We start from the raw sequence: 25,172 nt of genomic DNA, 5'->3' as shown, positions 1-25,172 counted from the left end.
TAAGATAGTTTAGTTTACTCAACTCTGATTTTTAAATACATAAAATGATATATTATGCATTCTTTTTGTCTAGATTCTTATAGTCAACATTTTTTTTCTTAGTGTTCATTCATGGTACGTGTAACTGGAGTTCATTCCTGGTTATTATTGTAAGGACTGTAGTTGATGACTATATCACAATTTTCTGATCCATTCTTGGTGGACATTTTTTAGGTTTTTCAGATTAGAGCTATTACGAAAAATTCTATTACAGACTTTTTATATATAATGGTTCTGGTTGGTATTGTCTTATCTTTTCCATTTTTTTCCAGTTGGTCTTAGAGCACCTCATTACAATTTAAATTTGCATTTCTGTGGTTATTAATGAGGCTGAGCACCTTTTTCAGTGATTACTGGCTGTTTGAGTTTTCTTTTCTGTGAAATATCTGTTGATATCTTTTCTCAGATTTTTGTTGAGTTGGAGCTTTTCCTTTATTTGTAGGAGATCTTTATATTTTTAAAATTTTAGTTGTTTATAGGTGTTATATAGTGCAGATATCTTCTCTTGTTCTTGTGTGCGTTTTCCCTTCATAATGTCTTTTGATGTACTGAATTCTCAATTTTCACACAGCAACATTCTTGTTTAAGGCTATTTTTGAGCTTATTGAGATATTCTCCTATATTCTGTTGTAAATGCTTTATAGTTGTGTTTTTTACATTTAGGCCTGTGATCTCTTGGGCATTGTTTTTGTATATTGGATGAAGTAGTGATCCAGTTTTATTCTTTTTTTTTTTTTTTTGTAATCTGTTTAAATGACCTAGTTGTCCCAGTCTCACTTATTACAGAGACCATTCTTTGCTCTCCACTTTGCAGTGTCATTCATCTTTGTCAAGAATCAAGCACCCATATATGAGGGTAGTATAACCTTTATACTGAAATTCTACTAAGGCAGTAGAACAGAAAATTACAGGTTACTCATTCATGAACATATATGCAAAAATTTTAATCAAAATATTAGAAAACTAATTGAGCAATATATTGAAAGGTAAAGTTTATCCCAAGAATATAAGGTTGGTTACGTATGAGAACATCAGCCAGAACAGTCTATTGAGATCATCTCACTAGATGTAGAAAAAATGGCTTGATAAAATTCCATATCCATGCCATATATCAGTGGATTACAGTTCTTAGCGAACTAGAGCTAAAAATGAATGTCCTAACATGAGATATAGTACCTACAAAAAAACACAAGCCCTAAGGCCCATGTCTTGATGAGGCATTGAAAGCATTTGCTTTAAGTTCAGGAATAGGACAGAGATATCTGCCATCACTATTTCTGTCTAACTCTGTAAAGGAGATCCCAGTACAGCAAGGCATTAAAAAGAAAGTTATGAGAATTGAAAATGAGAAAAGAAAACTATTCATATTTACTAATGGTATGTTTATAAATATGCACTTCAGAAATAAATGGTAAATAAATTATTCCAATAATAAAATTATCAAGACGCTGAATACAAATCAATATACAAAAATTACTTGTATTTGATGTGGTGTTCCATGATTCATTGTTTGCACGTAACACCCAGTGCTCTATGCAATACGTGCCCTCCTTACATCAAAACTAATGATATACTGTATAATGACTGACATAACATAAAAAAAATCAGTTGTATTTCTGTAAGGAACATGAAACACTTAAACTTTGGAAATTAAAATATATCAAAGTGTATTGTTATTATTTCTAACCTCCCAGATAATTCAAAGACATTAAGTCACTTTTAATGGAAAATTTATCCACAGGTTGAATATCCCCCAGTAGAGGTTACACATGAATCACAAGTCAGCTGTTTTAACTTCTTCTTATAACATTTTCTGCAATAATTTCTGCTAAGAATAACCCTGTAAAGACCCTGATGAACCTACTAAGATATGAACCATCCTCTACAAAGCTTGTTACTAACTCCTTAGTAGTGAACTTATCTAATTCCTCTTTTTCACACTGTTTTTCCAAAGCCATCTAAACTGTCCTTCTCAATGAGCTGGGTTTTGTTTACTCCATTTTTTTCTTTTGTTGATCCCACCCCTTTCTTTTGTATGTCAGCAACATCATGGAGTCCCATTCTTGGTAATTAATGTAATCAGAAACTACATCTTGATTACAAGGTTGCATAAAATGCTCAAGAATGGGGGCACCTGGGTGGCTCAGTGGGTTGAGGCCTCTGCCTTCTGCTCAGGTCATGATCGCAGGCTCCTGGGAACGAGCCCTGCATCGGGCTCTCAGCTCCGTGGGGAGCCTGCTTCGCTTCCTATCTCTCTGTCTGCGTGCCTCTCTGCCTACTTGTGATCTCTGTCTATCAAATAAATAAAATCTTTAAAATGCTCAAGAATGAGGAGTCACTGAGTTCCACATCATCATCTCTGTCAGTAGCATTCAATCATATTGTTATTTGTGAAGCCAGTCTAAGTTTACTTGCACTCACAGCATTCCTTCTGCTTTAGAGGGCTGGCTATCTGTGTGTTGGGAAGAGGATAGAGCAGTTACCCTCATGGGGTAGGTATACTGTAGCCCAGCTCTTACTTACTGAGCATTTAGTTGTTGTACCACCTAGAAGCACCTGTTCACCGCAACATAGGAATCTATCATCAACTCAAGTAATCCTTTCTGCTCTGTTGTATGTAAAATAAGTGATGCATCCTCCTGATTGTCCATGCCAGTAATGATTCACTAGGCTTTTCTGGTATGTCTTTGTGAAATGCCCTATTTCTTTCACAAAATACGCCCAGCACTCAGGAGTCCTCTCACCTTGTCCTCCATCTACCTTTGGGATAACCTATAGCCGTAAGTTCATTACTTTCCTAATGGATACTTCATCTCCCCAAGTAGCCATATAAGCACAAGGAGGCTTTCCAGTGAGAGGAAAAATTGTTCTTGCAGGGTTTTTTTCTCCTTCCTCTCTCTCCTCCCTGAAAGGACTAGTATTTCTCAGACATGCTAATAAACAGCCAGAGAATAGAACTTTTCACTGTCTTCCCTTCCGCCTACTGATGCCTGCCAGGCCAATGGCCAGTTTCTATGAGTCTGAGTATTCTCATTTCATACCAAAGATGTCTAGGTAACCATCTGAGGATTAATCTTTCTATTTTTTTATTTCCCTCCTTTTCCTGGTTTAAAAGTGCCCCGAACCTTTGTGATTCATGGATCTGTATGAGAGTTCTCCTACTAGCACCACACTGAGCTAACTTATTTTCCAGTAGACTCACACAAATCTGGTTACCCAGAGATATTACCCAGTAGTAAGCTTCATTAATAATTTCAAAGATATTAACAGTCAAGAGACTCATGTAGTAGGGAACAATCTGGTACATGGAGAGGAGCTCCTTATTTAGAGATCGTGTGTCTACACTGGGTGAGAGAATACATGCCTGACATAGAGAAGGAAAGACCAAAGCAGCTGCCCTTAATGTCCCAGACTTCTCCCTAATTAGAACCTCTAAATTGCCTATATTTTTGAAATTGTAAAGCTTGACCCTGGGTAAAATCTGTGGTTCGTGATCCTTTGCATTCACTCACCCATAAGTCCATCCTCTTTTCTTATTCCTTCATATTTCAGTATCTGAGATCATTTTCCATCTTCCTGAACTAATTCTTTAACATTTTTTTTCATTGTGTACTTATGGCTGTAGCCAAACAAAATCAAAATGGTGTTGGTTTGTTCAAAAATATATTCTGCTTCTATCTTGGAGATATTTTATCTGTGTGGCAATTCTGGATTGGTGTCATAATGCTCTAGTATGGAAGTCCACAAACTTCAGCCATGGACTGGCCACATGTTTTGTAAATAAAGTTAGGATATAGCCATGCCCTTTTGTTTACATATTGTCTATAGCTGCTTTTATCCAACAATAGCATTTGAGTAGTTGCAAGCAGAAACCATATGGCCTGGGAGTCTAAAATATTTATTATTTGGCAAGTTAATAAAAAGTTTGCCTACCTCTGCTCTAGTTCATTGGTATTATCATTCTATTACCTTCTGGCCTCTGTTGTTGCTATTAAGAAGTCACATGTCAGAGTAACTTATTTTTATTGGAGATAACCTGTCTTTGTTGGAAATTTTGTCTTTGTTTTTGATTTATTGAAGTTGTAATTTATAGATTTAAAAGAAATTAGTCTTAGATTCTTTGGATTCATCTGTGGCTTAATGCTTTTAGCCTGTTCTAGAAAATTCTTATCCTTTTTTTTTTTTAAGATTTTATTGTTTATCTGCCAGAGAGAGCGAGAGAGTGTGAGAATACAAGCAAGGGGAATGGTAGGCAGAGGGAGAAGTAGGCTCCCTGCTGAGTAAGGAGCCTGATGCAGGACTTAATCCCAGGACCCTGGGATCATAATCTGAGCTAAAGGCAGACACTTAATGGACTGAGCCACCCAGGCATCCCTCATCCTTTATTTCTTCAAGGGTTTTTTTTTTTTTCCCCCTGTTCCTTTTATTTCTTTTCTTTCTGTGACCTCATTTTTTTCTATTGTAGATCTTCTCACTATGTTCTTTGTCTTAGCTATGCTTCTGTAGTGCTCTAAAGTGAGTGTTAGCAAACCTTTTTGTAAATGGCCAGATTGTAAATATTTTAAACTTTGTGAGTCACTTGCGCTGCTTCCTTCTAGCTTGCTTCTTCCTTCTTAACAACGCCTAAGCCTGTGAACATACAAAAATGGGCACAGGCTAGAAGGCCATAATTTTACAGTCCTTGTTCTAAAGATTCAATTCAAAGACAGATTATGTGTAACACTCAGTGCTCTACATCAGAAACTAATGATGTACTATATGTTGGCTAATTGAACATAATTTTTTTTTAAAAAGGCAGATAAATAAATAAATAAATAAATAATACATAAATAAGTACATAAAAAGACCGAGATTGTCAAACTGGATAAACATAAGACCCATCTATTTTCTAGCTTCAAAAAAATCCAGTCTAAATACAAAAATGCCATAGATTAGAAGTAAAAGAATGGGGAAAGGTAATGGTATGAAGACACAAGTAATTTATAAAGCTGAAACGAATATATAAATGTCATATAAGCAAAACATTATAAAACTTTAGGAGTTCAGAAGGGTATTTCATAATGATAAAGAGATTAAATAATCAAGAATATGTGATAATACTAAACCTATAGTCATCTAACAAAGGCTTCAGAATACATGAAGCAAAAACACAGAAATTAAAGGGGAAATAGACAAGTTTATAATCATATCAGGAGATAATCAGTACTTTTCTGTCAATAATTGATAGAACAAGTAGATATAAAATGAATAGAAGTATAGAAGATCTAGTTGACACTTACATAACACTTTATCAAAAAATAGCAGAATGATATTCTTTTTTTTTTTTTTTTTTTTAAGAGAGAGATCACAAGTAGGCAGAGAAGCAGGCAGAGAGAGAGGAGGAAGCAGGCTCCCCGCTGTGCAGAGAGCCCGATGCAGGGCTCAATCCCAGGACCCTGAGATCATGACCCGAGCTGAAGGCAGAGGCCTATCCCACTGATTCACCCAGGCGCCCCAGAATGATATTCTTTTTAAGTGCACATAGAACATTCATCAACGTAGATTACATATAAGACAATAAAAAGAAGTCTCAATAAGTTGAAAAAAAACTTAAATCTTATAGACTGAGCTTCTTAGCTTACTAAAATTTAATTATAAATCAATAACAGAAAGATATCTGATAGATCCAAAATATTTGGCAGTTAAATAACACATTTCTAAATAACGCATGGTTCAAAGAAGAAATAACAAAAGAAAGACTATAGAAAATATTTTGAACTGCATTAAAAGCACAGTGTATCAAAATTTGTGGGATGCAGCTGAAGCCATACTCAGGAGGAAATTTAGTTTTAAATGCTTATATTAGAAAAGAAGAAGTATTTAAAATCCATGATCCTAATGTTTCATCTTAAGATATGGTAGAGAAAGAAAAGTGAAATATACCAAGAAAGAAAGTAAAGATCAGAGGTCAGTGCAATACAAAACAAAACAATAGAGAAAATTAATGAAAACAAAATATATTTAAAGAAGATAGCATTAATAAACCTCTAACTGGAATTATCAAGAAGAAAAAGAAGATACAAATTATCAGTATTAGGATTGAAGAGGGGAACATCACTACAGATCATATAGACAAAAGATAATGAAGGAATATTACAAACACCTTTATGCCAATAAATAATAACAATTTAGGTAAAATGGAAAAATACTCTGAAAAATGAAAGTTATCAAAATTGATTCTAGAAGAACTAGAAAGTCTGAATATACCTAGATCTAATAAATAAAATGAATTGGTGGGTGCTTGGGTGGCTCAGCCTGTTAACCGTCTACCTACGGCTCAGGTCATGATCCCAGGGTCCTAGGATCAAGCCCTACATCAAGGCTCTTTGCTCAGCCGGAGCCTGCTTCTCCCTCTCCCCCTGCCTGGGCTTCATCTCTCGCTATCTCTATCTCAAATAAATAAATAAAATCTTAAGAAAGAAAGGAAGGAAGGAAGGAGGAAGAAAAGGAAAAAACAGAAAATGAGTTGGTAATTACAATCCTTCCCATAAATTAAGCTGCAAGCTCAAATAGCAAATTTCTTATAACATTTAATGAGGAATTAATACTAAACTCTTAGAGGTGGACAGGACCTTTCACAACATAATTTAAAAGGCTATTACAGTGATACTAAAGTCAAACAGATATTCCAAGAAAATAAACTACAGACCAGTATCCCTATGAACATATATATATTTTTAAGATTTTATTTATTTGCGAGAGAGAGAGTGCAGTCAGAGGTAGCGGCAGGCAGAAATCCCATCCATGGATGTATGGATAAACAAAATTGTTTTATCCACACGGGAATACTAAGCAACAATAAGGAATGCACTAGTGATATACACAAAAGTATACATGAATCTAAAAAGTATGCTTATTGAAAGAAACCACACGCAAAAACGTACATTTGTTATCATTTCATTTATAAGAAACTACAAAATAAAAATCTAATATGTAATGAAAGAAGGAAAATCAATGTTTGCTTGTGAACAGGAGGATTTTCTGGGAAAGAGTACTAATGAATTCAAGGAGGTAGAAATGTTCTGTATATTGATGATGATATTGATCACTCAAATGTCTCTCTTGTAAAAGTCAACAAAATTTACCCTTTAAATGAATGCACTTAATTTTATGTAAATGATACTTCAGTGAAGTTGGGAAAAGACGTCCTCCTTTGTTAGCAGAAAAAGTCCTTTGTAATTCAGATATACATCCTCTGAGGAATGAGAGTTTATTTAACTAGATATAAACTTAGCAGCTTGCTTTTAACTTTTTGAAATCATCTCCTTAACTCCGTTGTCTACTTCATATTTTAAAAGGAAGGTGAAAAATACGTGCTAGTCTTAGACCAAGCATATCAAAATACCTAATGAATGTCAGTGGACAAGGTTAAATAATTTAAGGTGGTAGTAGACAGTCAGGTTTTATGCAGCATACAATATTTTGAGGAAATAACGTGCTGAGGATGTATGTGCTGCTTTCACAGATATTTGATCCTCATAATAGGCTGTGAAGTAGATAGGGAAGGCATCATCATTCTCTGTTACACATGAGCACACGGGCTCAGAAGATTATGATATAATTTGATGAAGATCACTTAGCTGACAATTACTAAGGGATCTAGAGTTCAAATAAAGAGTTTCTGGCTTTTAATTCTCTCTTCACTGTGAAACACAGCTTGCCTTTAAAATATACTCTTGTTGCCTGCTCTGTATGTCTCTCTCCACCCCTCCCTTTGGAAAAAAACAAAACAAAACAGTAACTTTATTGACATACATTCTTGATAAAATTCAGATTTCTTTTCAGGCTGAAGTTTTCAATATTGGTTCAGGGTATTGCCATATTAATCAGAAACATTTGCGGACATTTATGCAGTGATCAAAAATTAATTCTAGTGCTCAGGGAGTAATCAAACTTAGAACATACAAAATAACCCGAACAGTTACCAAGAAATTATGTAATTTGACTAGTTTTCTGAGTCTAACATACTAATTTAATTCATTATAATAATTTTCAGACTAAATAAACTTGAAGATACTATTATACTAATTAAAGGAAAGATTGAAGAAGTTTGCCTTCCGGTAGAAAAAGTGGATGTTATTATATCTGAGTGGATGGTAAGTGTTTATAGAAAAGACTTGTATTGGTTTTAAAAAAAGAAAGCAATGAATAAGGTAGTAGTTTTCTGCATTTAATTATATTTGATAAATGGCCGAAAAATGGCATTATTTTAAAAACAGCTACAATCTTTTTATGGTAGTTTATTCTGATATGGCACTTACTGGCTATTTGTAATCTTATTAAAAAGAGAATAAATTAGCTTTTTTACTTTTAAAATCATAATAAGGAATTATTATTTTTCTGTTTTCTAAATTTGTAGAGAACTACAATTGTTTGCTGAAAAGTCTTTGAGGTCTAGTAAGGACTTACTAGGACTGTTTGATCAAACTTAACATGATGTTGCCAGTATTGCTGTAATACTGAATATCCTGTCTTTCTTATGTCAGGCCATGTACTCAGTGTCCTTTATCACACAATAAAATTGAGATATGTTATATAGTTTTAGAATTTGCTTTGGAAATCATCAGTCAGGGTACAGAATGTTTATTTTTAAATGTATATGAAGTAAAACTAATGGTATTCAACAACTAATTTGACTTGTTGATAATGCCAATTTGATGAAGACAAGTTAGTACTTCTAAATAAAGATTTGTTAAGTATTTGGAAGGTTTTTAAGCCTTTTTAAAAAACCTGTATATGATACATATATTTTCACTAAATGAACTTATCAAAAATTTTTGGGAAAATGCATTATGCTTTATATTATCTGTACATTTTGAATAAACATAGCAAAATAGGAGGGATTTCAGGGAGCTTTTGAAATGTTCAGATTTAATGTATAAGTAAATTTCAGTCTAGAGCTGGTGACAGTCACCATTGTTAGTGGTACCTCTTTTGTACATGAAAGAGTATGCTGTTTTTTTATGGTAGAGTTGGCTTTTAATAATTTTTAATCACAGTGTCATTATTTATCTTATACCAAAGAATTTGTATTAGCACTCTGATTTCTTGTATGATTTGGGTGAAAAGATAGGGGTTTAGTTACATATAATTAAAAATCCAGGATCTTTTAAAGGTGCTTTGTAGAAGCACATTTGAGGCATTTACTCAGGAATAATTTATAATAGTGTATACTGAATGTTGGCTGACATCCTCATTTCTCCAGGGACCATTTTGCTTTTCTTGGAAAATGCATCTCTTAAATTACTCCAAATTAGGATATAAGCAAACTGAGACAGACTTTACTAAACTTCCTGTCACCTCAGTTGAACATTTTTGCATATCTGGGTATAACTAGTTGCATCGTTCTTGACCTGCCTAGCAGAATTATACTTCTAGATATTGATGTTCTAGGAATTTTTATTTTAAAATCTGAAAGATGATCTAGAAGTACGAATATTCTGTTGAAATCTTAGAGCCAGTTGGTATAATAGCAAAAAATTAACTAGGTTGACTGAATTTGTGAGATCGTCACATTTACAATATGAACTTTATTGAAAGGCTGTGCTGGTCTTGGGCTTATTTGTCCTCAGGTGCATTTTACACACTACCCCTACTTGCTTCTGTACTGAAGGAGGGCTAATTCTGCAGGCTGCTTTTTCTAGGCTCCAGGGACAGCCATCTTCCATGGGGTTTGAGAAACCCAATGGGAAACACTGATGGGGGATTTAAAGAAAGGGAAAAGTCAGGACATTTCTTTGCTTCTGTTTGCCTCTAGTTATATTGCTGACAGAAGCTATTTCTTTTGTGACTCCAATTCCTGCTGGATAAGTCTGTCATTAATTCCAGTGACTGTGTGACTCTGGCCGCGGACTCTTGCAGCAGTGCTTCTTCCTTTTGTCTCTCTAGCCTAGGAATAGTAGTTCCTTCCTGGTGTCTGCTGGTGTCTAGTTGTCTCCGTCTCTTCTTGATCACTTACCGTATCGTATCTTTTACCCTTTCTGTAAAAGGTAACAACTTCCTGCATTCATTTTTCTCTATTTCATGACCTATGGTTTCTGGTCTCCTAGACTGTAATTGGTGTAAAGGGTACCTCTCATTTTGGAGGATTGGTCAGATATGATCTCTGCCTTTATTAGGAAGGCAGTATAATAGAGATAATTCTGAGTCACAGGAACCTGGAATGAAAACCAGTTGTTTGGAACCAAGATGCTTTCAGAAGCCCTTCCCTAAGAGAAGTAAATCAGTGTATTCAAGAAGTGTTAACTAAGAACTTTTCCTTATTCCTCTTTACAAGGGTGTAACTTAAGAGTTTGCATTATCTTACTGTCTCCCTTTCCTTATAGGTATCAGTGGAATTGAAGTCTAGCAGATGGTGTTAAATGAGTTAGGTGGAGCATTAGACACTCTAATGCAGTTATTCTAAGGCAGTCAACTTTGGATAGCCTTATTTCTCTAATAAAATTTGCGTTAAGCTTTTTAAATAGGTTTGTGCTAAAATGTTTGAGTCAACTTTGTGGATTGGTAATAATCATTTATAGTACTTTCTAAATCCTATAAGTTCTTATTTAAATTGGGTACTTCCAGGATTTCTGAGCTCAGTAGTTGGAAAATTCCAAATACCTAATTAAGCAGGAAGAACAGATACGCTTTTTAAAATATATCCAACATTTTCCAGATATTTCTGCTTTGGCTGAAATAGTGGGCAAGTGGTAAATCATTGAGTTTTTTTTTTCAAAGATTTTATTTATTTATTTGACACAGAGAGAGATCACAAGTAGGCGCAGAGCAGCAGGCAGAGAGAGAGAATGGGAAGCAGGCTTCCTGGTGAGCAGAGAGCCCAGTGCGGGGCTCAATCCCAGGACCCTGAGACCATGACTTGAGCCGAAGGCAGAGGCTTAACCCAATGAGCCACCCAGGTGCCCCAATCATTGAGTATTTTAAACGCACATTTCCATTAGCCAGCATCTTAAAACTAAAATATATTGCATAGTATCCTCTTTCCTTTTTTTTTTTTAAACATATGGTGGTAATGATACAAAAATCTAGAAACACACAATTTTAAGCCATAGCATAAATTTTTTTGTCTTTTTTAAAAAGTTCAACAAGAAAAGACAAAAAAATACATACTCTGCGTAAAAATTGGACTCAGATGTTTAATGTAGCAATGTAGGTATCATATGTTACAGAGATGTACATCTCTTTTCTTCTCCTGTAGTCCCCTAACTATTCCATGTTAATCTAGATTTATTTTTTTGTCTACAACTATTCATGAACTTTGCCTTTATTTTGGAAGATGTCCTTAGTTAAGGATGTAATTTTAAAAGCCAAACCATTGCTATTAGCGTGTTATTTAATAGGACATCACTTGCCTCTTAGAGTTATGAATTTCAAGATTTAGGCTTTCCTTTAATTTTACATTTTCATTTTTATTGAATGGAATTTCCATTTGTTAAAATTTTTGTCAGTTAAATAAATAACTGATATTAAATAAATAACTGATATTAAATTAGCCAATATTAAATAAATAACTGAAATAAATAAATATGAGTTAAGTCAGTTTAATCTCTACAAGATGTTAATATTTATACCCATGAGTATCTCCTTTCTTTATCCATAAATTTACTCCACCAATAGAACCATTCTTTATGACAGTTTATTTCTAATTGCCTAATAAAACTGTTCAAAGTAAGTGTCCCTAATTCTTTTTTTTTAAACATTTTATTTATTTATTTGACAGAGATCACAAGTAGGCAGAGAGGCAGGCAGATAGAGAGAGGGGGAAGCAGGCTCCTTGCTGAGCAGAGAGCCTGATGCAGGGCTTGATCCCAGGACCCTGGGATCATGACCTGAGCCGAAGGCAGAGGCTTTAACCGACTGAGCCACCCAGGCGCCCAAGTGTCCCTAATTCTGTGCTACAGACCAGTTAAGCCAGATTAACTCATTTGGTGTTCGTGTTTTCCATCTATGTCTTTAGCGTGACCTCCTTGTAAATATGTAGATAAGATCCTGGCATCATATGATACGATTGCCAGCAATGATTCTTGTTTGCACCTTTATTTTTCTGTCATCAGAATTATCGGCAGAATTACACATTATATTTCATTATCGTGATCATTACTGACCTGCATTCAAATTGCCTAAGGTCCTTTGTTGCAATTTTTCTATCTCAGCTTGCTTTTCACAGAAGCTACCTAAAATTTTTCTTCACTCAAATATTCTTGGATGTGTCCTTGAAATTTAGGAATTAACTTTCCTACCCCATCTTCACCAGCACAAGTGTATCTGACATGCATGCACACACCCATAGTGATATTGTCTGTTCATATTTAATACTCTTTATTAATGAGTAGCATTTCAAGATACCATTTAAAAAACAACATGGCTTGTGATTTGGCTTATCAGCAATCCACAGAGTGACCAGGAAGCCTGTCATAGGTCACATTTTAAACTGGTGGGTGTTAAAATATTTTTGTCATCTTTAGTTTAGTCTGACAGTGAAGCCATGCCATTTCAGCCAACTGCCATGAGGACAGGTGGCCTTTCCTGGTCTGGTTTTTAACAACACAGATTACACTGTATTGTAATTAATTGTTCATGTACTTTTTTCCTTTCTCCTGAGACTGGGAGCCAGCATTTACTTGGTATGGCCAAATTCTATCACAGGGCTTAGCATTAGTAAATGATGAGGGAATGTACCCCACAAGAGAACTTTACCACGTAGAAATTCACTGGCCGTAGATATGATCTTATTTATAATTTGCTATACGGCACATGAACTCAGGGGGGAAACATATGAGAGGGTTAACCATGTTGCCCTGAAGTCAGACTGCCTTACCCTTCGCCCTTTTGTGCTGCTTGGGTTTGTTGCCTTGGGCATGTTACTGAACTTGTCTGTGCCTCAGTTTCTTTCTCTATAAAATGAAGATAATAGAAATACCTACTTCATAGGGTTTTTATGAGGATTAAATAAATTAATAGATACAAATTTCTTGAAGCAGTTTCTGCGCATAATAGAATCTCAGTTAGCTATTTGGTTTTGAAAGTTGTATAGTCTGTTAAGCACTTGCTAACTAATGAATGAGCTGCCTAACTAGGTTATTCAATAAGTAAAATTTGAAAATGATAATATACTTGAAGTAAAGACTATTAACACTTAGGTGAAGAACATTCTTAGTGCTTTTCCCTTGGTTTATGAGCCCTGTATTAAAGCAGAAGTAGTAATGTTGTTTACTTCTACCTGTGAGTGAAAGAAAGCTCCTAAAATTTCTAGTTTGCATTTTCAGACAGTTGGACATTTAATATAAACTCACTTAGATGATCCTATGTAACTGAGGTGGCACAGTGGTAATTATTGTAATTAGTGTGAAGTGTTTCACCTCAAAAATTATCCGTGAACAGATACTTGATTCACAAGAATTGAGTAATCATATAAATGTCACCAATTTGTAATAAAGAAAACTTTCTTACACACCTCAGCCTGGATTTAGAGAACCTGCCAATCATGTGTTTGAGAAATAACAGATTAGGTATAGTATGAAGATTGGGGAGGGAAAAAGCATTATTTGTATTTCTTTGAAGTGGAATGCAAAATTTCACCAATTTTTAAGATAAAACATCAGCTTTCATAGCTTTTTAAGTCTTCCCAGGGCTGATTTTACTAAGTCCTTCCTAGTTCCTTGGGAGTTTCAGTTCATTCTCTTTTGCCATTAGAGCTACTTTAAGGGACAAGTTTAAGAAGCCATGACTTACACTGCTTTTTGAAACTGATTTAAAAAGGCTTGATGAGGGGAGGGGCCGGTCCCGGCACGCGGCGGAGCAACGGAGCACAAAATCAGGACTTTTAAAAATCTGCTCCACGGAAGGACATCGCTCCAGAGGCTAAACCGGGGTGCAGCTTACGTGGGGTCAGCATAACCCCAGGTCCCACAGGATCACAGAAGGACTGGGGGTGTCTAAGTGTCGCAGAGCTCGCAGGTATTAGAGCGGGGAAGCCGGCTACAGTGACAAAGCCCAGGAGTAAGCTCTCAGCTCGGGGTTACTTTGAACCTGTCGCAGGCTGGGTTAGCTCAGAGCGTGGCTGGAGGCCAGGGAGCGGAAGCGACCAGGTGCTTTTCTCCAAGTGCAAGCGACTGAGCGCTTTTCTCCAAACGCGACCAGAAGCCAGGGAGACGGGAGCAATTGGGTGCTTTTCTCTGAGGGCGCACTGAGGAGCAGGACCCCGAGCTCTCGGCTCCTCCGGGCTAGAGATCGGGACGCCGCCATAATCATTCCCACCCTCCTGAACGGAAAGCGCTCAGGGAACAAAAGCTCCTGAAAGCCAACCCAAGCGGATTACTTAGCCCGGCCCCGGATAAGGGCGGGACAATTTCGCCTGCGGCAAAGACACTTGAGAATCACTACAGCAGGCCTCTCCCCCAGAAGATCAACAAGAAAGCCAGCCAAGACCAACTTCACTTACCAAGGAGAATAGCAGAATTCCAGAGGAGGAGAAAGCAAAGCAAGGAATTCATGGCTTTCTCCCCATGATTCTTTAGTCTTGCAGTTAATTTTTTTTTTATTCTTCTGCTAATTTTTTTTTAACTTTTACCCTTTCCTTTTTTAACTTTTTTTCAAACTAGTTTATCTTAACAATACCTTCCCCCCCCAAAATAATAATAATAATCTTTTTTGAACCTTCATTATTATAGTCATATTTTATCCTCCATTGTATCTAACTATATTTTTTGTATATACATATATTTTCTTTTTTTAATATTTTTTCCTTATTTGTTTAGTTTTCTTTTTTTTTTCTTGTTTGTCCCCTTTCTCCCTCCCATGATTTGGGGTCTCTTCTGATTTGGTTAAAGCACATTTCCCTGGGATCTTTGCCACCCTTTTAACATTTTATTTGCTCCTTTATATATTCTTATCTGGACAAAATGACAAGGTGGAAAAACTCACCACAAAGAGAAGAACAAGAAGCAGTACCGAAGGCTAGGGACCTAATCAATACGGGCGTTGGTAATATCACAGATCTAGAGTTCAGAATGACAATTCTCAAGGTTCTAGCCGGAATCGAAAAAGGCATGGAAGATATTAGAGAGACCCTCTCCGGAGAGATAAAAGCCCTTTCTGGAGAACTAAAGGAACTAAAATCTAACCAAATTGAAATAAAAGAAGCTATTAATGAGGTGCAATCAAAAATGGAAGCTCTTACTGCTTGGATAAATGAGGCAGAAGAAAGAATTAGTGACATAGAACACGAAATGACAGACAATAAAGAAGCTGAGCAAAAGAGAGACAAACAAATACTGGACCACGAGGAGAGAATTTGAGAGGTAAGTGACACCATAAGACGACACAACATTAGAATAATTGGGATTCCAGAAGAAGAAGAAAGAGAGAGGGGAGCAGAAGGTATATTGGAGACAATTATTGTAGAGAAATTCCCTAATATGGCAAAGGGAACAAACATCAAAATCCAGGAGATGCAAAGAACGCCCCTCAAAATCAATAAAAATAGGTCCACACCCTGTCACCTGATAGTAAAATTTACAAGTCTTAGCGACAAAGAGAAAATCCTGAAAGCAGTCTGGGAAAAGAAGTCTGTAACATACAAGGGTAAAAACATTAGATTGGCAGTAGACTTATCCACAGAGACCTGGCAGGCCAGAAAGAACTGGCATGATATATTCAGAGCACCAAACGAGAAAAACATGCAGCCAAGAATACTATATCCAGCTAGGCTATCATTGAAAATAGAAGGAGAGATAAAAAGCTTCCAGGACAAACAAAAGCTGGAAGAATTTGCAAACACCAAACCAGCTCTACAGGAAATATTGAAAGGGGTCCTCTAAGCAAAGAGAGACTCTAAAAGTAGTAGATCAGAAAGGAACAGAGACAATATACAGTACCAGTCACCTTACAGGCAATACAATGGCACTAAATTCATATCTCTCAATAGTTACCCTGAATGTTAATGGGCTAAATGCACCAATCAAAAGACACAGGGTATCAGAATGGATAAAAAAACAAAACCCATCCATATGCTGCCTACAAGAAACTCATTTTAGACCCGAAGACACCCCCAGATTTAAAGTGAGGGGGTGGAAAACAATGTATCATGCTAATGGACATCAGAAGAAAGCTGGGGTGCAATCCTTATATCAGATCAATTAGATTTTAAGCCAAAGACTATAATAAGAGATGAGGAAGGACACTATATCCTACTCAAAGGGTCTGTCCAACAAGAAGACCTAACAATCGTAAATATCTATGCCCCTAACATGGGAGCAGCCAACTATATAAACCAATTAATAACAAAATCAAAGAAACACATAGACAATAATACAATAATAGTAGGGGACTTTAACACTCCCCTCACTGAAATGGACAGATCATCTGAGCAAAAGATCAACAAGGAAATAAAGGCCTTGAATGACACACTGGACCAGATGGACATCACAGATATATTCAGAACATTCCATCCCAAGGCAACAGAATACACGTTCTTCTCTAGTGCACATGGAACATTCTCCAGAGTAGACCACATCCTGGGTCATAAATCACTTCTCAACTGGTATCAAAAGATTGGGATCATTCCCTGCATATTTTCAGACCACAATGCTCTGAAGCTAGAACTCAATCACAAGAGGAAATTTGGAAAGAACCCAAATACATGGAGACTAAACAGCATCCTTCTAAAAAATGAATGGGTCAACCAGGAAATTAAAGAAGAATTGAAAAAATTCATGGAAACAAATGATAATGAAAACACAATGGTTCAAAATCTGTGGGACACAACAAAGGCAGTCCTGAGAGGAAAATATATAGCGGTACTAGCCTTTCTCAAGAAACAAGAAAGGTCTCAAGTACACAACCTAACCCTACACCTAAAGGAGCTGGAGAAAGAACAACAAAGAAAGCCTAAACCCAGCAGGAGAAGAGAAATCATAAAGATCAGAGCAGAAATCAATGAAATAGAAACTAAAAAAACAATAGAACAAATCAACAAAACTAGGAGCTGGTTCTTTGAAAGAATTAATAAGATTGACAAACCCCTGGCCAGACTTCTCAAAAAGAAAAGAGAAAGGACCCAAATAAATAAAATCATGAATGAAAGAGGAGAGATCACAACCAACACCAAAGAAATACAAACAATTATAAGAACATACTACGAGCAACTCTACTCCAACAAATTCGACAACCTGGAAGAAATGGATACATTTCTAGAAACATATAAACTACCACAACTGAACCAGGAAGAAATAGAAAACCTGAACAGACCTATAACCAGTAAGGAGATTGAAACAGTCATCAAAAATCTCCAAACAAATAAAAGCCCAGGGCCAGACGGCTTCCCAGGGGAATTCTACCAAACATTTAAAGAAGAATTAATTCCTGTTCTCTTGAAACTGTTTCAAGAAATAGAAATGGAAAAGAAACTTCCAAACTCATTTTATGAGGCCAGGATCACCTTGATCCCAAAACCAGACAAGGATCCTACCAAAAAAGAGAATTACAGGCCAATATCCTTGATGAACACAGATGGCGAAAATTCTCACCAAAATACTAGCCAATAGGATCCAACAGTACATTAAAAGGATTATTCACCACGACCAAGTGGGATTTATTCCAAGGCTGCAAGGTTGGTTCAACATCTGCAAATCAATCAATGTGATACAATACATTAATAAAAGAAAGAACAAGAACCATATGATACTCTCAGTAGATGCTGAAAAAGCATTTGACAAAGTGCAGCATCCCTTCCTGATTTAAACTCTTCAAAGTGTAGGGATAGAGGGCACATACCTCAATATTATCAAAGCCATCTATGAAAAACCCACTGCATGCAAATATCATTCTCAATGGAGAAAAACTGAAAGCTTTTCCGCTAAGGTCAGGAACACAGCAGGGATGTCCGTTATCACCACTGCTACTCAACATAGTACTAGAAGTCCTAGCCTCAGCAATCAGACAACAAAAAGAAATTAAAGGCATCCAAATTGGCAAAGAAGAAGTCAAACTATCACTCTTTGCAGATGATGTGATACTATATGTGGAAAACTCAAAAGGCTCCACTCCAAAACTGCTAGAACTTGTACAGGAATTCGGTAAAGTGTCAGGATATAAAGTCAGTGCACAGAAACCAGTTGCATTTCTTTACACCAACAACAAGACAGAAGAAAGAGAAATTAAGGAGTCAATCCCATTTACAATTGTACCCAAAACCATAAGATACCTAGGCATAAACCTAACCAAAGAGGCAAAGGATCTATACTCAGAAAACTATAAAATACTCATGAAAGAAATCAAAGAAGACACAAAAAGATGGAAGACCATTCTGTGCTCTTGGATCGGAAGAATAAACATTGTTAAAATGTCTATACTGCCTAGAGCAATCTATACTTTCAATGCCATTCCAATCAAAATCCCACTGGTATTTTTCAAAGAGCTGGAGCAAATAATCCTAAAATTTGTATGGAATCAGAAGAGAAACTGAATTGCTAAGGAACGGTTGAAAAAGAAAAACAAAACTGGCAGCATCAAGTTGCCTGATTTCAAGCTTTACTACAAAGCTGTGATCACCAAGACAGCATGGTACTGGCATAAAAACAGACACATAGACCAGTGGAACAGAGTAGAGAGCCCAGAAATGGACCCTCAACTCTATGGTCAACTAATCTTCGACAAAGCAGGAAAGAATGTCCAATGGAAAAAAGACAGCCTCTTCAACAAATGGTGCTGGGAAAATTAGATGGCCACATGCAGAAAAATGAAATTGGACCACTTCCTTATACCACACACAAAAATAGACTCAAAATGGATGAAGGACCTCAATGTGAGAAAGGAATCCATCAAAATCCTTGAGGAGAACACAGGCAGCAACCTCTTCGACCTCAGCCACAGCAACTTCTTCCTAGGAACATTGCCAAAGGCAAGGGAAGTAAGGGCAAAAATGAACTATTGCGATTTCATCAAGATCAAAACTTTTGCACAGCCTGCAAACAGTTAACAAAACCAAGAGACAACTGACGGAATGGGAGAAGATATTTGCAAAAGACATATCAGATAAGGGGCTAGTATCCAAAATCTATAAAGAGCTTAGCAAACTCAACACCCAAAGAACAAATAATTCAATCAAGAATTGGGCAGAGGACATGAACAGACATTTCTGCAAAGAAGACATCCAGATGGCCAACAGACACATGAAAAAATGCTCCACATCTCTCAGCATCAGGGAAATACAAATCAAAACCACAATGAGATACCACCTCACACCAGTCAGAATGGCTAAAATTAACAAGTCAGAAAATGACAGATGCTGGCGAGGATGCGGAGAGAGGGGAACCCTCCTACACTGCTGGTGGGAATGCAAGCTGCTGCAGCCACTCTGGAAAACAGTGTGGAGGTTCCTCAAAAAACTGAAAATAGAGCTACCCTATGACCCAGCAATTGCACTGCTGGATATATATCCTAAAGATACAAACGTGGTGCTCCGAAGGGGCACGTGCACCCGAATGTTTATGGCAGCAATGTCCACAATAGCCAAACTGTGGAAAGAACCTAGATGTCCATTAACAGATGAATGGATAAAGAAGAGGTGGTATATATATACAATGGAATACTATGCAGCCATCAAAAGAAATGAAATCTTGCCATTTGCGACGACGTGCGTGGAACTAGAGGGTATTATGCTTAGCAAAGTGAGTCAGTCGGAGAAAGACAACTATCATATGATCTCCCTGATATGAGGAAGTGGAGATGCAACATGGGGGCTTTGGGGGGTAGGAAAAGAAAAAATCAAAGAAGATGGGATCGGGAGGTAGACAAACCATAAAAGACTCAATCTCAAAAAACAGACTGAGGGTTGCTGGGGGGAGTGGGGACAGGAGAGGGTGGTGGGGATATGGACATTGGGGAGGGTATGTGCTATGATGAGTGCTGTGAAATGTGTAAACCTGGCGAGTCACAGACCTGTACCCCTGGAGATAAAAACATATGTTTATTAAAAATTTTTTTTAAAAAAGGCTTGATGAAGATAATTGTCCTCAGAGGTTTTCTTCTCTTGGAGTAAAGATCTGTTACATGTTATATTTTCTTTACTAGAGGCTCCTAATTGGTAAAATTTAGATGGCAGAACTATGAAGTCACTGTTTAGTTAGGTGAAGTGAGAATTAGGGCAGGAGTGAGTTAACAGTAAATTTTGATCTGTTCTAATGAATGAATGTTTTTTCTGACCTGTTTTTGGTAGATTATATATTTTGAGTAAATACTTCAGTAGTGGTGATACATCGATTTGGTCTGCGCCATTTTCCATTCTCGAACCTTTATCCATTTTTTTTCCCTTTATCCATTTTTAATACTAGAACATTTATTTGGGAATACCCAATTTAAAGTAACGTGAAGTTGAGTGAATGTGAGGACCTTCTCAGGAATTCAGTATTCAGTCTTAATTTTATTAATTTGTGCTTCTATCCAATAAAAGCAAGTGACCAGAAACAAACTCAAGGTTTAAACTGGTTCCTGTTATTAGGAAATGACATGTAATTTGTTTTGATCAGTTTTGCTAAAGGTTTGTCACTGCTCTTTCCAAAGAACCCGAATTGTGCCTTTGTTGATTTTTCTCAATCAACATTTGTTTTCTATCATATTGATTCCTGCTTCAGTCTCTATTATTTCCCTCTACTCTCTTTAGAGTTTGATTTGCTGCTCTTTTCTAGCTTCTTGAAAAGGAAGTGTAGATCATTGATTTCCAACTTTTTTTTTTTTCTAGTACTTGGCATTTGAAGCTAATACTTCTAAGTACTGATTTAGCTGAATCCCACATTCAAGTGATTTTTTTGGTAAGATTTTATTTTTTGTTTGTCAGAGAGAGAGAGAGAGAGAGCATAAGCAGGGTATGGCAGGTGGAGGGAGAAGCAGGCTCCTGCTGAGCAAGGAGCCCGATACGGGACTCCATCCCAGGACCCTGGGATCATGACCTGAGCCAAAGGCAGACGCTTAACCAACTGAGCCACCCAGGTGTCCCAACAGTCAAGTGATTTTTAAAAATCGTTTTAAGTATTACTTTTTTCCTGAATTATTATCCTTTATGCTGTTATTAAAAGAAGAAACACTCAAGTATTATATTTGGGAGATAATCTACCATTAATAAAATAAAGGCACTGCGGCCTTGTTCTCCACATAAGCTGATGAGGTGCTCTAAGGAGCCCTCATTGCAGAACCAGTAAACCCTGAAGAGCACCTATTTTACATTTGTTTTCTTATGGATATCAGTTTTGACATCATTTTCTCTTTTCTTGTTCAGTTCTATTGTGACCACTGTTTTTTAGAAGAGAAAATACACACACACTTTTTTTTGTTAGATAAGGAGTAAGCCAGACTGTGATGTGCGTCACAGGCAATCACAAAGAGATTGCAAAGACAGAAAGAAACCTCATTCTTTTATATGGCCAACAGATACAACCCATTACAAGCTTGTTCCCAAGATAAAAAATAATAAATTTTGTGACTGTTTTTAATTCCTAGTTTTTTCCATTTCATTATGTAACCAGAGAAGGAAATTCTGGAGTGCAATTGTATAAGAACTTGAGAGGCACTACATAATTCAAATACTTAATAATGTTTAAGAACTAACAGTTCCCACATTCAGTGTGCTTATGGCTCATTTTGGCATTCTGCGAAATTTCAGTCAGTTTCTTTTGGCTGTATTTCTTTTGAAGATCTTTATTTTTTAATTTTTTTTCTGAGCACTCCTTGTGTATTTGAGTTGCCAGTCTGTTGTTAGGACTCTTCTTTCGTTTTCTGCATCTCGTGGTTTCTGGGCACATATTAGAATTTAACTCTCTGTCCCCTTCGAAGTCAGATGTGGCCCTGTGGCTTACTCTGGCCAGTGAAAGTCCTATCCAGTCAGAATGTTTAATATCCAGTGCACAGTTTGCCTTATCCCCTTTCTATGCATCAGTTACTGTGGAAGCTTGTCAGCCTGACTCCTGAGGAATTATAATAAGCAATGACTCTTGTCAGCCTGTAATATAAGAAATAAATCTTGTTTTCGGTGATGATTTGGAAACTGTTTGTTAAGGTAGGATAACCTAGCTTGTCTTGATGGATACCACTGATGGATTCCCTATCAATTATGTTTGTTAGCAGCACATAGCTTGTCATTGCATTATTTTTTGGTGTGATTTGATGAATAAGACAGTCTTATGTTTACCAGAATTCTTTTATTGTTAGAGTTTTTGTTTCTTGCTTAATAAATCTTTTTAGAATTGCCATTACATGTTTATTAGACTTATCTATCTTCTATGCCTCTTATACTTCTTCATATTTTCTGTTGTTCTGACTCTTTTGACTGTATTCTGGATAATTTCTTCAGTCTTCCAACTTTTAACTAATTTTTTCTGAATCTTTCTAATTATCTGTTAAACTCATCTATTGAGTTTTATCTCTTTAAAAAATTTTTTTAGATTCTTTTTTTTTAGGTTCTTTTAAAATTTTGTTTGCTTGTTACTCTTATCTTCAAGCCTCTTAATCTCATAAATTATAAATTGCAGGTCTTCTTTTGCTGACTGTTGTTTCTACTAGCCTTCATTCATGGTGCTTGGTGCTTGTTTATTTGAGTGTGTAGTACTATTAGATACTCTGCCATTTATTTTCTAATGAACTTTATCTATGGAAAACTCTTTGGTGCTTGGGTTTTACCCCAAATGATTTGACATTTGTTTTGCTGTGTACCTGGGACATTTACAAATGCAGACTACTGTCACTTATTCTTTTTAATTTTTAAAAACACTTTATTAGGGAAAATTTCCAATGTAAAAACTTCAGAACGAATGTTTCAATGAATCTTATGCACCTATCACCTAGCTTCAACAATTATCAATATTTTGCAGTTTTTGTTTTATCTTTGCACTATTACATTTTTTTGCTATCTTTTTTAATGATAAAGACTTTTTAAAATCCATATTTATTATGCCTTTATGTATTATGTCATTGAGCCTAAACAAAATTACCAATATAGGCACAATTCCATATTACAAAAAAAATTCCTAATATTCAGGCTGTGTCCACATTTCCCTGATTGCTTCATGAATTATATATATATATTCTTATATTTGATTTGTTTGAATCAGGATATGAGTTATATATACATGCTGCATTTGATTAATTTGTCTTATAAATCTTTTTTTAATTAAGCTCTTTATTTTGAGTTAATTGTAGATTATATCACATGCAGTGGTAAGAAATAATAGAGAAATGCCTTATTCTCTTTACCCAGTTTCTCTTAATGATAATAGCTTGAAAATCTATGGTGCAACAGCACAACTAGAATATTGATAGTGATACCATTGGATACAGAACAGTTTCATCACTACAAGAAGCCCTTCTGTTATCCTTTTATGGCCACACCCACCTCCCTCTTCTACTCCCCAGCCTTGACTTCTGACAGTCACTAATCTGTTCTCAATTTGTATAATTTTGTCATTTCAGGAATGAAATGGAATTGTACAGTATATGGCCTTTTGGGGTTGGCTTTTTTCATTAGTTTAGTTCCCTGAAGATTCATCCAAATTATTGTACATATCCATAGTCTCTCCCCTCTTTCTTAGTAGTATTCCATGGTATGGATATACCATACTTGTTTTAACCATTTAACTTTTGAAGAATATCCAGGGGCTATTGGGGCTTTGGGGCTCTTGCAGATAAAGCTGTATGAACATTTGTGTATATAATTTTGTGTGTACATAAGTTTTCCTTTCTCTCAGGTATATGCCCAAGAGTACAATAGCTAGTCATATGGTAATTGCATGTTTAGTTCCATAAGAAACTGCCAAACTGTTTTGCAGAGGGGCTGTACCATTTTATATCCTTACAGGCAATACGTGACCATTCCAGTGGCAACATCTGTCTACATTCTTGCCAACATTGTATATTCTCACTATTTTTTAATTGAAGCCATTCTGATATGTGTATAGTGATATCTTATTGTAATTTTTTAAAAATATTTGTTATTTATTTGACAGACAGAGATCACAAGTAGGCAGAGAGGCAGGCAGAGAGAGAAGGGGAAGCAGGCTCTCTGCTGAGCAGAGAGCCCGATGTGGGGCTCGATCCCAGGACCCTGAGACCATGACCTGAGCCGAAGGCAGAGGCTTAACCCACTGAGCTACCCAGGCGCCCCTCTTATTGTAATTTTAATTTGCATTTCCCTAATGGTTAATGATGTTAAACATCTTTCCATATGCATATCTATCTGCCTTCTGTATCTTTTCTAAAATCAATAAAATGTCTGTGTCTTTTTCTCATTTTCTAATTGGATTTTTTACTGCTGAGTTTGGTAGTTCTTTTTTACTAGCTTTTAATTGGATATGTGGTTTGCAGATATTTTTCCCAATCTGTAGCCAATCCTCTTAACAAAGCCTTTCACAGAGCAAAAGTTTTTAATTTTGATGAAGTCCAATTTATCAATTTTATTTTTATGGATCATGCTTTTGGTATCGAGTCTAAAATCTATAGTCTATAGGTTCACCTTCTCCTTTTTTTTTCTTGCCATTCTTTGAGAAACTGAGTCAGTTGCCCTGTAGAGTTTTCTGCATTCTAGATTTTGACAATTGCATCCTCATGGTGTCACTTAACATGTTTTTCTATCCTTTGTATTTCTTGTAAACCAGAAATATGGGGTCCAGAAATAGAGCTTTAACATATTAAAGTTGTCCTTCTTACCCCAGAATACTTCGTGGGGAGCAGTGGTGGTTAGTTTCTGTTGCATTGAACAAGGGACTCAATATCTGCAGTCAAATGCTCTTCCACTGAGCTATACCCCCTCTGGTTGTCTCTTTCTATTATGTTAAAGTTGATCAGTGGCTTTTTGGAGCTATCAGGCTAATCTATTCATTATAAACCTACCTAATGGTTTTAGAAGCATTGAAAATGATTTCCTTACTTCATTAAAAGTTGCCAAATTATGATTTTCTACCTGTACCGATTATTCTTTATTTGTTAGCTGAAATTATTCCCGAAGTACTTTCTCTCATGAAATATTTGGTTATGAACCGTAGTTGAATAGGAAAAATAGGATAAAATCTCAATATTTCCTATTTATTTGCCATTTTCAGAGTAATGAATTA

The 25,172-nt window shown here is 36.1% G+C and overlaps 1 protein-coding gene across 1 annotated transcript in view; it reads left to right on the top strand.

Annotated features, from left to right (window-relative positions):
• PRMT3 (protein arginine methyltransferase 3) overlaps window positions 1–25,172 on the top strand; it is a 129,025-nt gene that overhangs the window by 34,878 nt on the left and 68,975 nt on the right. The window contains exon 10 of the mRNA XM_080816665.1: window positions 8,075–8,174. Within this exon, the coding sequence (XP_080672791.1) occupies window positions 8,075–8,174 (100 nt within the window). The remainder of the gene's footprint in view (window positions 1–8,074; window positions 8,175–25,172) is intronic.

This window comes from Martes martes (assembly GCF_963455335.1).
Source record: "Martes martes genome assembly, chromosome: 10".
NCBI lineage: Eukaryota > Metazoa > Chordata > Mammalia > Carnivora > Mustelidae > Martes > Martes martes.
Note: the sequence above shows the minus strand (reverse complement) of the source record. Positions and strands in the feature narration are given on the sequence as shown.